The sequence below is a fragment of the Equus caballus genome, chromosome 5 (assembly GCF_041296265.1).
Source record: "Equus caballus isolate H_3958 breed thoroughbred chromosome 5, TB-T2T, whole genome shotgun sequence".
NCBI classification, from domain to species: Eukaryota; Metazoa; Chordata; class Mammalia; order Perissodactyla; family Equidae; genus Equus; species Equus caballus.
The window spans coordinates 71,380,505-71,393,766 of record NC_091688.1 but is presented as its reverse complement, the minus strand read 5'-3'; the positions used below and the strand labels follow the sequence as shown (position 1 = coordinate 71,393,766).

The window sequence follows — 13,262 nt, the reverse complement described above, 5'->3', positions numbered from 1 at the left end:
TCCTTATTGGATTGATATTACTAAAAGAGCTTCAGGCTTTGAGTACTGATTTGACTTCTTTCTATGTTTTAGATGCCTGGACTTCCAGTTCAGGCTCTGCTGACATTCTTCCCTGGTGAGCTTTTGTGCTGTCTGGCTTGTCTTTAACATCATTACCAACCAGTGCAGTTCAGTTCAGTAAATACGTGTTGAGTTTCTATCATGTGCTAAGCCCTGTGCTGGGTGCTGGAGAAATAAATAGGATAAATAGGATAGCACTGACCTCAAGGAAAGTGTTGGGCAGAAAGAATAGCTATAAAACAGGTAACAAATACAATGAAGTAAGTAAGATTATCTTCATATGCACAGGATGCCTCAAGATGCTATGGGACCACAGAGAAGCAGTTCAGACCCCCTGGGGGAAAGAGGCAAGAAAAGGCTTCAAGTTTGTGATAATATCTGAGCAGAGAATAAAAGATGAGTGGGGCTTGCTGTAAAAAATATGGGGGAGTAGTGGAAACATACTCTATACTTAGTGGACAGTATGAGGAATAGGGATAGGTACTGTGAATGGTATATACAGGGAAACTCAAAGCAATTCAATATTTTTAGAGTATAAATTACAAAGCCAGGAAAGGCTAATGAACGCATTACTTTCCTTTGATCATCACTTTGGGAGCGCTTACGTCTACATCAATTGTGGGTCTCATATATTTGGTCCACTATTTTCATTGCTGCTTTTGTTTGAATAGAGTTTTGGTCATTTTCAATTTCATGCCTTTCCAAGATGCCAAAGCACATGTTAATGTTTCATAATTATAAGTGCTTCCACTTCTCATGTTTCTTATTTTAAAACTTTCTGAATGGACTGAAAGGTCTTTCTTTTCTCTAAAAAACATATTTATATAGTAAGGTATATTTTTCCTGCTGATGTATTTTTAAAGTATTTCAAATCTTTCTTTCCCCTTACAACCCCACATAGTTACAGTGTACCTACTATTTTTTGAATGAATATATATAGTCTAAGATAGATATATAGATATCTATATAGATATATAGATATATATCTTAGAATAGTGCCTAGCTATTGTTACTATGTACCAGGCACGTTTCATAGTTCCAAAGTATTTGGACACCACATTAAGATCCAATATAATTCCACCACACAGGGATTTTTTCAAGATCATATTACAGAAAATTTTAAAGCCAGTTATTCTACTCTAACACAGTTATTTAATTTTATTTTTTTGCTCTCTCTTTCTCGTATCTTTCTTGGACGTAGTTTTAATCATTCGCAGTGCAAAGAGACAGGTTTAATGCATAGCGGCGTTGTTTTAAGGGATTGTGTTAGATGGATGTATTAAGCAAGTTTAAGGGATACTTCTACTCTACTATTGATGATCGCACTGGACCTAGAATATTCATTTCATCCTGAACAGCACTAGAATGGGCTGCAGTGGTTGGAAGGTTTCCAACAGAGATATTGGAAGGACTTTAAAGAGTGATGTTGTGTAAGGGATCCATGGAGCCTGAAAGGGGTTAGTCCCCTGTACCTCCGAGATCCTCTGGCCCCATTTGCTCTTTTTGTCCTCTCCTGGTTAATGGCACTAGGCCCCCGGGTGGTGCCGCTTTGGGCTGCGCTCAGCCTCAAGCTCTCAGCCAGGGTGGGAGAAGCGGTCATTGCCAAGTGAACATGCTTTTTTCCACATTACTGGGTGGCAGCCAGCGCCAGAGCTAATCTCCTGTGTTTTCAATGTCAGTGACAGTGATTTCTAGAAGCGGGTTTGTTTGCTTTCTGGACCCGCCTCCCCACTCCCTCAAATGGTACTTTGCCCCAAAGGACTTTGCCTTTGCTTTAGCTGTTGGACACACTGGCATCCTCCGCAACCAGACAGCCCCCGCAGAGGCCCGCGGCAGGAGTCACCCCGCCTGCCTCGTCCCCTTAGGACCCATCTAGCGGGAGCCACTGCCCTAGGCGGTGACGGGACGGTGAAGCTGGCGCTGGGGGCTGCCCGCGGAGCAGCCCAGGGACCTCGCCTTCGAGACGGAGCTGGCAAGTGCCAAGCTGGGGTCCCCGGAGGGGAGCCGGGAACGGCGTTTGCCCGGGCCGAGGAGGAAGCCGGAGCATTTGGGAGACGGGACCGCGGGAACCCGGAAACGCCCGGGCCGCAAGGGGTTGGCGCCAGCGACGGCAGCAGAAGCGGGCGGCGCTGCGCGTCGGGTGTCTCCGGGGACCCGGCGGGCTCGGCGGCCTGAGGTCCCCGGCGGAGCTGCACCGCCGCCCCCAGTGCGCGCGGCCGGCGGGGCTGCGCGGAAGGTGAGCATGGCGCTCTGCTCCGGGCGGCGGGCGCGGGGAGGCCGGCGGCGGCGCGAGAGGCTGCTGGCGCGGCCGGGGCGGCTCCCAGAGCAGGAGCCGGAGGCGGCGTGCAGGGGGCTTGTGTGAAGCCCGGCTGAGTGGAGGGGACGGTGTCGAAGTCCTTAAGGACTAGCTCGGTAGGGGTGGGAGTGGACGAAGTGACACGTGGTACCTCCGAGGAACGACGTGAGGAATGTGCTGGGTGGAGAAGGAAAAGGGCCCGAGGAAAGGGGTGTGTCAAGCGAGCGAAATCGGCAATGTGTGCCTCAGAGCCTGGGGCGTGCGGAGCGAAGTGGCCGGTGGGCCAAAGTGGCGGTCACTCCCTCAGTGAGTGGCCCTTGAGCTCCCGCACCGAGCCACCAGACGCGGACGCTATGCTCCAGAAGCCGCAGGAACTTCAAGAAACAGAAAGGGTGTCCTTGGTAAGGCTTGTACGTGTGCAGGGGCTGTCCGAGGCCAGGTGGGCTTTCTGTCGGAGCACGGGTGGGGGTGGGCGTGTGTGTGTGTGTGTTGGGGGAGGGTTCTGAGTGGTGAGAAGGAAGGATTTTAATTAACACTTGTATAAACCAGTTAAATGCCTCTCGGGAACGTCGGTTCAAATGAATTAAAGAATAGTATTAAATGTGGTCGTGGACGTTGCTTAGGAGACTGAATCTTTTGTTATGTTCTGTTACGTGCGCTATTTGAAAATGGAACCGGAGTGTTTTGTTTTCAATCAACATTCCACTTTTGGTAGTTAAAGGTGAAATTTGGGACAGTTTCTCACTTGGTGCTCTTACTCATTTTCACTGGTAAACTCAGGCGGTTTCCTTTAAGGGAATTTCTTCTAAGTTTACCTTTCGGGTGTTAACGTTCCTCCCAAGTGTTGATTCTACTTCTTCAGCATCTCAGTTTGCTTTTTCCCTTTTTCATTCCCACTACCTGTGCTAAATGTTTTAGACTCTTCTTTCCTCTTCTTTGCGCTAGTGCAGTGGCTTCCAAATTGGACTTGCTGCCCCCAGCCTGTCTCCCTTCCAGTCACTCTCCTGCCTGCTACTTTTTAAAGCCGGGGATCTTACTCGTTCTTTGGTTAATCTTTCCACAGAAATGCTTGTGTGATGCTCTTTTAGCTCCAGAGTAAATGTAAAATTATTTAATGTGGCATTCAAAGCACTTCCAAATTTGAAGCCGTTCGTTGCTCCAGTCAGATCAATATGTACCTTTCATTCTTTTTTTTTATTACTTTATTCCACACATAGTATTTTTTAGCTAAACCATAGTAGTTATTTGGAAATGTAATTTCTGAACATGCTCTATGCCTACCTGTCTTGGTCTTTGCTTACATCCTTTCTTCCTACAAGGAAGGCCTTCCTTACCATCCTTGTAGAAATGCTACTTGTTCTTTAAAGCCTTAAATGCCGCCTCCTTCTGTGTTTAATTTTTTAATTGAGATATAATTGACATTTAACGTTATGTTCCAGGTGTACAACACAATGATTTGATATTTGTATGTATTGCAAAATGATCACTGCCATAAATCTAGTTAGCATTCATCACCATATGTAGTTACAGATTTTTTTTCTTGTGACGAGAACTTTTTAGATTTACTGTCTTAGCAACTTTCAAATATACAATACAGTATTATTAACTATAACCACTATGCTGTACCGTATCCCTGGGACTTATTTATTTTATGACTGGAAGTTGCCACTTCCTTCTTATGAAGCTTTCTGAAGTCTACTATCACTCTAAAACTTTTTTTTTCCTCTTGTGTGCTGAGCTTTATAAATTTTATAATACTTGTTAAATTTGCATTTTACCATGGTTATTTGAGAAGTTTATCTATACTACCTCAAAGATTTATTACTAGGATCGAATGAAGTACTAAAACATGGAACAGAAAAGCATTTTCAAATTTAAGATTATTAGTAAAAATCTGAAATGAGGTTACACTACAACACAAGAGTTATCCTTGTCTCCAGGAGCACAAGTCGTCCGGCTTCAGCTTGCAGGGCTTTGGGAACAGGGCAGCTTTTGTTCTCAGCAATTCCAACTTAGGAGGGTGAGAGAAAATTAGAAATGTTAGTTTGGAGAGTCATTGCCAGGTGTTGGAGGAAACTGGAAGAATTCAGGATCCACTTCAGTTTACAGGTAGATAATAAAACCTCAAAGACTGTGAATAGCACTAGAATCTGATATCCACAAAAGTGTGCTACTGAAACATGATTTTTTCTCTCTACAGTCATCTCCATTTCTACCAAAGATAATCACAGTAAGACTAATTTGTTTGCAGTCTAAGTCTAGTCTCATTAAACTTGGCCAGATTATTTGCATAAGTGCAGCAAGAATGGTGATTGACCACATAGGGTCTTTTTAAGTCTGCTTTGCTGGAGCTTTTCAGAAGGAATCTCAGATTGGACTTCTAAAAGCTTTTCAAGGCTACGATGCCAAGCCAAGGAATCACCATCAGACTTTGCCTGCAATACCTATAGAGTGAGTGAATTTCTCTCTTCTCGAGATCCCTAAGAAATCCTAAGGTTCATTGGGTTTGCCAGGAAGTGACCTTCCTTACTCACCTAGCAAGGCTGGGAACAATGAAAGCAAGATACCAGGCTTTTTTTTTTTTTTTTGAAAGGAGCTTTATTGGCTCTATAAAGTCAACCTTAGTTCCTTAAAGCTGGCTGATCGTATCTGATATTATGCACAAATATTTAATTGACTTCCTTTTAACAAGTATGTTTTCATTACTCATGAAAACTTCATGAGACATTAAACAGCCAGCCGTCATCTTATTTTTCTCGTTGACAAATTTTGTAACATAGATCTAATATGAACTTATTACCTAGTAAACCCAGGTAGAAAAAGTTGTATCTCTGCATTATCTTTAATGCTGACAACTCTGGAGACATACCCATTCTTTGTTTGGTTGGGTTTTTTTGTTTGCTTGTTTTTACTAAACTAACGATATTCTTATTTACCAAAGAGTACCTGAATCACATGAGCTTAAAAACATTTGGGTTAGTTTCTATATTTCTCTGAGAGAAGGTTTAATTAATATAGCACTTCTTTTTCTTTAAGTCAATTAAATTGAGCTCTTTTACAAATTAATTTTGGCAGTACCATCCAGAGAAAGAAATAGCACATATCTATAATATACACAAACATGCAAACACAGAGAGATCTTATAACTGTCTTTTTAAAATTTTAGCCATGCGTCAAGTACAGTAATACAAAACTCACTAGTTTATAAAAGAACAGTTGGATCCAAATTGTGTTTTGTGCAAATGGAATTAGATAAGGTTACCTGTGGAGATGGCGAAAGCTTTCTACTAGTATTTGTGGAAAAGACTTTTAAGATTTTTTCATTTTCCCATTTTCCAAATGGCTCCCTTTCCCTTTTCAGCCTCAGGTAGTTGCTTCTGGGGTTCTCTGAGTCCCTTGAGAGCCCCTGATAGAGGATAGGGGCCTTATATAAGTGACTGTAGGGATCTGAGGGCTGAAGTGGCAAGGGAAAAGTCTAGCGGGGGTCGACAGACAGATGGGGAAGGTAGGAGTTTGAAGGCGGATGTAAGAAAGGATTCAAGGGAACTGAATGGAAGATCGAAGGTGGCAAAAGGAAGGAGGAGGAGCAGAAGCAATGGGAAGGAAGAGGTCTTAGAGGAGCCAGTTTGGGGAGACCTTAAGTTTCTAAAAGAAGCCAGTGAAGTTCTAAATTATCCTCAGCAAAACTGTGCCAACAAGAAGGAGGTGGACAGAGTTGGTGGAACATATAGTCCACAGGGGTCCAAGAAGAGGATTTCAGTCAACTGAGAAGTTCCCATGGGAGAAACAGGATGAAGTAGAACAGAGAGGCCTTAAAAAACATAGCTCCCATTAGGCTTTGACTATCAGCTTCTAATTAGACTAATTTTTTACTGTAGAGCTCTTTTTAAAAAAGTTGTTTCAAATATCTTATTATCAGGTTTCAGTCAGGACAAACAGTAAATATTTCTGACAGTGTTGAACTCCTTTTTTAAAATTATTTTTTCCTTTTTTTTAAACCGAAAGTATATCTATCAAGTGACTCAAAACCAAAATCAGTAAACCTTTTATGACTTAATCATGATGCAAGAGAATTCCCCAAAGAGCATCCAAAAGAAGCAGCCCTCCCAAGATCCAGAATAACTCCCAAAGATAGCCAAAAAAAGGAAAGACTTGGCCAACATGCCATGCTCACTCACCCCTGGCCTGGCAACAGTCAGTTGGATGCTAACTGCAAATGGGGTGAAACCCCCATTTCTGTCCGGCCGTATTTTTGCACCCCCAGTTTGATGTTGAGCCACTTGCACACACAAGAACCAATGACCTTCATGCCCTGTGCTGGCAGAAAGTCAAGCCAAGTTCTTGGGACACACAAGGAGACAAACAAGAAAGTAATAGCTGTCCCTGGGAAGGCAAGGATCAATAACCAATGGGTACCCCAAAACCAAATTCACAAGAGTCTCAATTCAGAGAACTAATTTTTACAAATGTTTTTCTCTTGCTAATCTGAATTTGGAAAGGAAGGGGCAATGTAAAATTTTACCTTCCTGTCTCAACTGGGCTTTACAGACAAAGATCAGGGGCAGCTGACTTTTCGTAAGAATTTTTGCCTGTCTCTGGCTTCTGCCAGTTCTCCCAGGATCCCATCTGCAGGCTCTGGAGTGAGTAGGGTATCTCAGCAATCTCATCCTTTCTCTGTCACCAGAAACTTTTGGGGAGGAAAATAATTTTCCTCTATCCTTCTGAGTTCTTAACTGAGACTCGTGTAATAAAAAGCAGATTAACAAGAGAAAAACAAACAAGTTTATTAACATGTATACTTCACATATACATGGGACACACTCAGGGAAAATGAATGATGCAAAGAGGTGGCTTTAGAATTCAGGGAATTCTATACCATCTTAATAGGGAAAGGCGAGGGAGGAGATGTAGGCGTCTTAGGGGAGATTAAGTGATTTTTAGCAAAGATGAATGGGCCCTTAGAAGAATAGAAGGGAAGTATGATAGTTTGTGACAAAGTTCCGGTATGGTGCCGACTTCTAGTCTCCTTTCCTGTGGTAAGAGTCAGTTCTCCTTGGTTGGTGAAACTCTTCTGGGGAGGGGATTTATGACAACTGAGTTCCTTTTAGAGGATTTAGGCAGGTAATAGAAGTTCACAGAAAGCCTCTCCTTGTATTTGCTGTTTTTCGAGTACCTACAGCTCAAAATAATCAATATGCCAAAGTGGTATATTTGGGGGGTGCTCTGTCTGCTTTTCATCACCCCCATTTTATAGTTGAGAATATTGAAGTTCAGACAGGTCAAATAATTAGCCCTAGGTCCTGCATATACTCTTTAGGTTGCCTCAGTTATATTTGAAATGGATATAATTTGTATCTTCAAATGTTTCTTTCACTCAGTAGGATCAATATGTTGAATGAATGACTGGATAAATATTAGAATCAACTCAGTCTCTCAGAGCCTAATCCTATCATTCAGTAACTGTGGAGTTAAGTTTTGAGCTTCTTCCCTTTTCCTGAAAGTTTTAGAGAGGGAAATTTCTATTTAATATTAATCTGCCGTGGAATTTTTGTGTGTGTGAAATTGCAAAAAAATTAAGAGTACACTGTAGACGTGTCTGGGTAACTGAAATAGCTTGAACCTCATCAAACGGGCAGTTAGTAATGTCGTTCATGTGTATGAACTTAAAGTTTATATCAATATGTATGAACTGGTATCTTAACATTAGATTTCAAACCTTTAAAAAGCAAGTGTATCCTAAGTACATTCAACTTAATTGTCAACTTTAATGAAGGAGTGTAGTGCTGTGGTTATATATTTTTAATGATTGTTTTTTGGATCTTTTGCTATGTAAATTTGAGAGTGTTTGGTATATAAATGTGAGAGTTTTTGCTTTATGAGCTAGACTGTTACTCAGCTTCTCTATCCAGATTGCCTGCGCAGAACTCTTACTCGTTTATTGTCTATATTGGAGATACCATCTCAAATGAAACCAAAGAACCAGTTGCTGTCTAGAGATGAGCATTTTGGTTGAAAAAGTATGCTAGGTCGGATAATATAGTCGAAATTAGAGTCAAGATGGAGCGGAAACTTTTAGGTCACATCAGATAGAATGCTAAGAAAGCAGATCGTTCCAGTAAGAAAGTGTCCACTGATGACTTTACACCTTCTCTGCCTAGTTTTTTCTGTAAAAGCTGGATAAGAAGTTTTTTCTAAATTCATTTGTTGTATAAGCCAATTTTAAACATTTCTAGTAGCATTTTCTAACATGAGTAAGTCTTATAAAGGTATTATATAAATATAAATATATATATTTATAATAAATATATAAGCATAAATAAAATAATATATAATATATATAATTTATATATATAAATATAAAGTGAATATTCAAATAAGGCATTGTAGTAGTATAACCACTTTATCTGATTTATATCCTTTAATCCTCATAACCATCCTATGAGGTACATACTATTGTTTATCCTCATTTTATAGATGAGGGAAAGGAGGGACAGAGAGGTTAAGTAATTTTCCTTAGTTATGAAGCAGTAGAGACAGAATGTGAAGTTAGGCGATCTGAGTCCAGAGGCATACTCTCATTTACTGTGCTGACTGACCCTCTAAAATTTAGACAGACTTAAACACTTAGGCTTTACTGCAAAGACCATGCAAGAGGCTTACTGCAAAATTCATGGGCCATGAGTTGGTAGCCTTGACTAAGAGAAAGCTTGCTTTGTGTCTGAGCTCTGACATGTTATACAAGGCAAGTTATATACTTAATATCTCAGAACCTCAGTTTTTAAATCTGTAAAACAAATGATATCTCCTTTTACAGATTAAAGGAGATTTAAATGAGATAATGCCTGTCTGTAAAGCAGCTAGTACGTCTGTCATGCTGTAGGTGCTCAGTAAATCTTCTTTTATTAATTTAACTTGTGAAATTGCAATTATTAGAAAACATTTAAGGAGAACCAGTTTCAGCATGCACCTGTCTTTTATGTATTATACAGAGAGACTTAATTCAGGAGGAGCTCATTCTTCCCTTCTGAGAATTTATGTGGAAATTATTTATTCTTTTATAAATCCAACATAAAGTAAATGCCTATGTGCATGCATACGTACACTATGTGACAGGTACTGGTAAGGAGATGCAGGACATACAATGATGAATAAAAGAAAGTCATATACGTCAACAAATTAGTTTGATAACATTTATGAGTGGTGTTATAAAAGATATGTGCAAAATTGCACAGGAATATAGTAAAGGGGAGGTTTCAGTCTGCTTGGAAGACTTAGGAAAACTTCACTGAGAGGAAACCTATATTGTATGAAGTTCTACAAGTAAAGAAGAGGAAAGAGTTTTTTAAGAAGAGGGATATTTTGTACAAAGAATGCATGAAGAACAAAGAATGCACGAGACAGGTAATAGTTTATGGCAGGAAATTCATGAGGTTAATCAGGGACTGTTTTATGTGTATCTTCTATTTGATAGTCAATTAAACTTTACCAACAGGGAAGGAATGTAATCACATCTACATTTTATTAAGATATCTGCTGTAGAGAGGATAGATTAGAGTTATGAGAATCTGAAGGCTGTCCTCATCAGTTAGGACACAGAGTGACATGAGACTTGAACAGTAAATACTGAACAAGGTAATTGGAATGTCTTCATATTCTATGTAGTTTATAAGTCCATAGTGTATATAAACTTCTAAGACTGTAGGTTTACCAGGGAGTGGTTGCGATTTCATTTTTAGAAAGCATGGTGGTTAAAAAAAAAAAACACTACACAGCATTTGAGTTCTAACACTGGAATTTTGTCCTTAGGGGAGATGGTAATTACCCCAGCACAGTTAACAGCCAGCATTAGAAAAAGTTTTAAAATTCTTGAAGCTTGTCAGACCATAAATCCAAAAATACCAGCTCATTCTATATGTTCTATTAAGTTTCAGTTATTTTCACTGATAACACATTTTTCTAAAATTTTTACCATTTGCAAATGCTACAAAAAGAAATTTTTTAAGGCCCGTCACCTTTCAGGTGTATCCTCAGGCTGAATTAAATAAATAGCTAAACATTATTCTTGATTACCTTGTACATTTTTATACTTAAACATTTGAAAAATGGTTAGAAAATGCTGGGAACTTGTTGTTAATGTTAGTGCTTGAAAAGCAACACTATCTTATAAAATGATTATATTATGTTAGGCCTTCTGCATATAAATAGATATATTTCAGATGGCATGTTTTGACCCATGTAGTGTACCTGAAACTGGGCAATAAGTTATGTTAAAGGAGTTAGTTTGAGAATAGTCTAGTATGGACAGAAAACTTAAAATTGGGAATTGTTTTTTAGCTTATAAACTTTATATCTGATCATATGCTATTAATATTTCAGGGGGCCAGCCCTGTGGCGGAGTGGTTAAGTTCATGTGCTCCACTTTGGTGGCCCAGGGTTCATCAGTTTGGATCTGGGCACTCACCTAGGCACTGCTTGTCAGGCCATGCTGTGGTGGCATCCCACATAGACGAACTAGAATAACCTACAACTAGGATATACAACTATGTACTCGGGCTTTGGGAAGAAAAAAGAAAAAAGAAAGGAAGATTGGCAACAGATGTTAGCTCAGGACCAATCTTCCCAGAAAAAAAAAAAATTTCAGGCTATAAAAACAAAGACACAATTAAAAATAGTGCCAATCTGTACTGCCATTTATGTCCTTTAAAATAGCAAAGAAATTGGTCTTTTCTGAAATGAGCCATAGTAGAAGAATTACTTTATAACATTAGTCAAGTCATTACCTTCCCTGTAGAAATGTTATTATTAACCGTTTAGTTTTGTGAACCAAGTGGATGGGCTTTGCATTTCCCATGGCAGAAGATCACTAGAGTAATATCTCACTTATTTGGTATCCTTGGTTTGTTACTCAGTCTGGCATTTATTTTAAAAATATTTATTGAGTACATACTATGTACCAGGAACCAATCTATGCACTCTTCAGTATAACTCAGTTTTCCTAGTAATTTATTAATTCTTTTGAATACTGAAAACTTCATTTTAACCAGTCTTCCTTCTAAACATATTAAATACTTTCTGCCTGAGTAGAATGGAGAAACATAAAATTTTTTTAATGTAGACTTAGATACTTACATTAGTTTCCTGTGGCTTCTGTAACAAATTACCACAGATTTGGTTGCTTAAAATAAGAGAAATATATTCTCCCACAGTTCTGGAGGCCAGAAATCCAAAATCACTATCACTGGGCTGATACCAAAGTGTCAGCAGGGCTGTGCTCCCTCTGGAGCATCTAAGGCAGAATCCATTCCTTTCTTCTTCCAGCTTCTCGTGGCTGCCAACATTCCTTGGTTTGTGGCTGCATCACTCCAGTCTTCAAGGGCAGCATCTTCAAATCTCTCTCTGCTCCATCTTCGTATTGCCTTCTCTTGAGTATCTGTGTTGTCCTCTTCTATCTTTTATAAGGACACTTGTGTTGGCATTTAGGGCTCTCTTAGCTAATATAGAATAATCTTAACTTAATCTTCCAAATAAGGTAACATTTACAGATTCTAGGGATTAGGACCTGATATTTTGGGGGACCATTATTCAGCCTACTAATATCTTCAAGCATCTTTTGATGTCTGGTCATGTGCTAGAATATAGAGATTATAAAAATATGTAGAATATAGGACCCCGAAAACCTGTAAAGTTTTAAACTCAATTTGCTTTTTATTTCAGCCTACTACAAGATCAGACTTTGGATGTGGTTTTCAGAAATGTTGACCTTGTAACCAAAGGAGATAAGAAGTTGTTTTAGGGCAGTTATAAAGCTTTCTGATTCCTTATGTGGACTTTGGGCTGTGAATTTTAGGCCCTCAAGTTCATTATTTTCTTTCTCCAAGTTTTCTAGTTCACTTAGAAGCAACCAGTGAACAGCATTATATGCCTGTTTCCAATACCATGTTTGTGGCAGCTACTACTTGATCACCCAAAGCCTCATCTTGAGTATAAGTGTTTAAAGGTGATAATTTAAGTAATTTTTGCCTTGGCATGGTGAACTACCAGTGTCTCCTTTACCACTGGTAATAGGGTCATTAATGCCCTTAAATTTAGTCAGATCAGAAAACTGATTCTATATTCCTATTGTTGTGGTTCTGTTACCTTGGAATTACATTTGGTACCAAAAACTGTGTCAATTGGGGCTCAGTAGAGAAACAGAACACTTCACCACTATGGAATAAGGAATTTATAATAGGAATAAGACTTTTCACAACTGTGGGAGAAGCAGGGGAAGTGAAGGTCAAAGAAGAGAGTGTTGGAGGATTACTGAAAAGTCGCTCAGCAGCCCTCCTGAAAGACTGGTGCAGGTAGGCAAGTCAGAGCTTTCACAGGAATCTAGGAAGCCAGCCATGTCCTGCAGCCAGAGTGGGACCATACAGTGATGCTGGTGGAAAAGTTTATGGAAAGCTGTGATTTCTGTGTAGCTGTCTCTCTATGTCCCCAGTCAAAAATCTCCTGGAGAGCCTGGGCTCACTATTGCTTAGTAGGGTCAGCAGTTGGGAAGAAGAGCTGACTGAGGGCAGGGAAGAGAGGATAAACTGGAGCCTGCTGGCGCTTCTGTTTCTGTTTCAGCACATTTAACCCTGAGAATCTTCTGAGAGTAATGGCTGTTTTTTCACTTCTGCCATCCAGATCTTGTGCAGATTTTGGTTTAGCCAGTTCTCACTTGGCACCATACAGAGAAGAGGATTTTGGGAAATGTGTTTGAGTTTAACCAAGGACCCTAATTTCCCTATGATATTTTCCTATTGTGCGCTATGTCATAGCAGTTTACACACTTAGACTCTTTTTTGAATTATTTAAATGTCTTCTAAGCTGGAGGATAAGCTCCATGAAGAAACAGATTCTATTTGTTTTGTTCTTTGTTGTG

The 13,262-nt window shown here is 39.8% G+C and overlaps 1 protein-coding gene across 2 annotated transcripts in view; it reads left to right on the top strand.

Annotated features, from left to right (window-relative positions):
• Positions 1 to 1,864: 1,864 nt before the first annotated feature.
• Positions 1,865 to 13,262, top strand: part of SLC35A3 (solute carrier family 35 member A3) — a 43,274-nt gene continuing 31,876 nt past the window's right edge. The window contains exon 1 of one of the 2 annotated variants that reach the window (XM_023641558.2): positions 1,865 to 2,296. Coding sequence is in view for 1 of the 2 variants with exons in the window: in XM_001489930.7 (XP_001489980.3) it covers positions 2,593 to 2,757 (165 nt within the window). In the remaining variant the exon portion in view is untranslated. Of the gene's footprint in view, positions 2,297 to 2,331; positions 2,758 to 13,262 lie in introns of those variants that run through there. The other variant, XM_001489930.7, reaches the window with a different exon arrangement.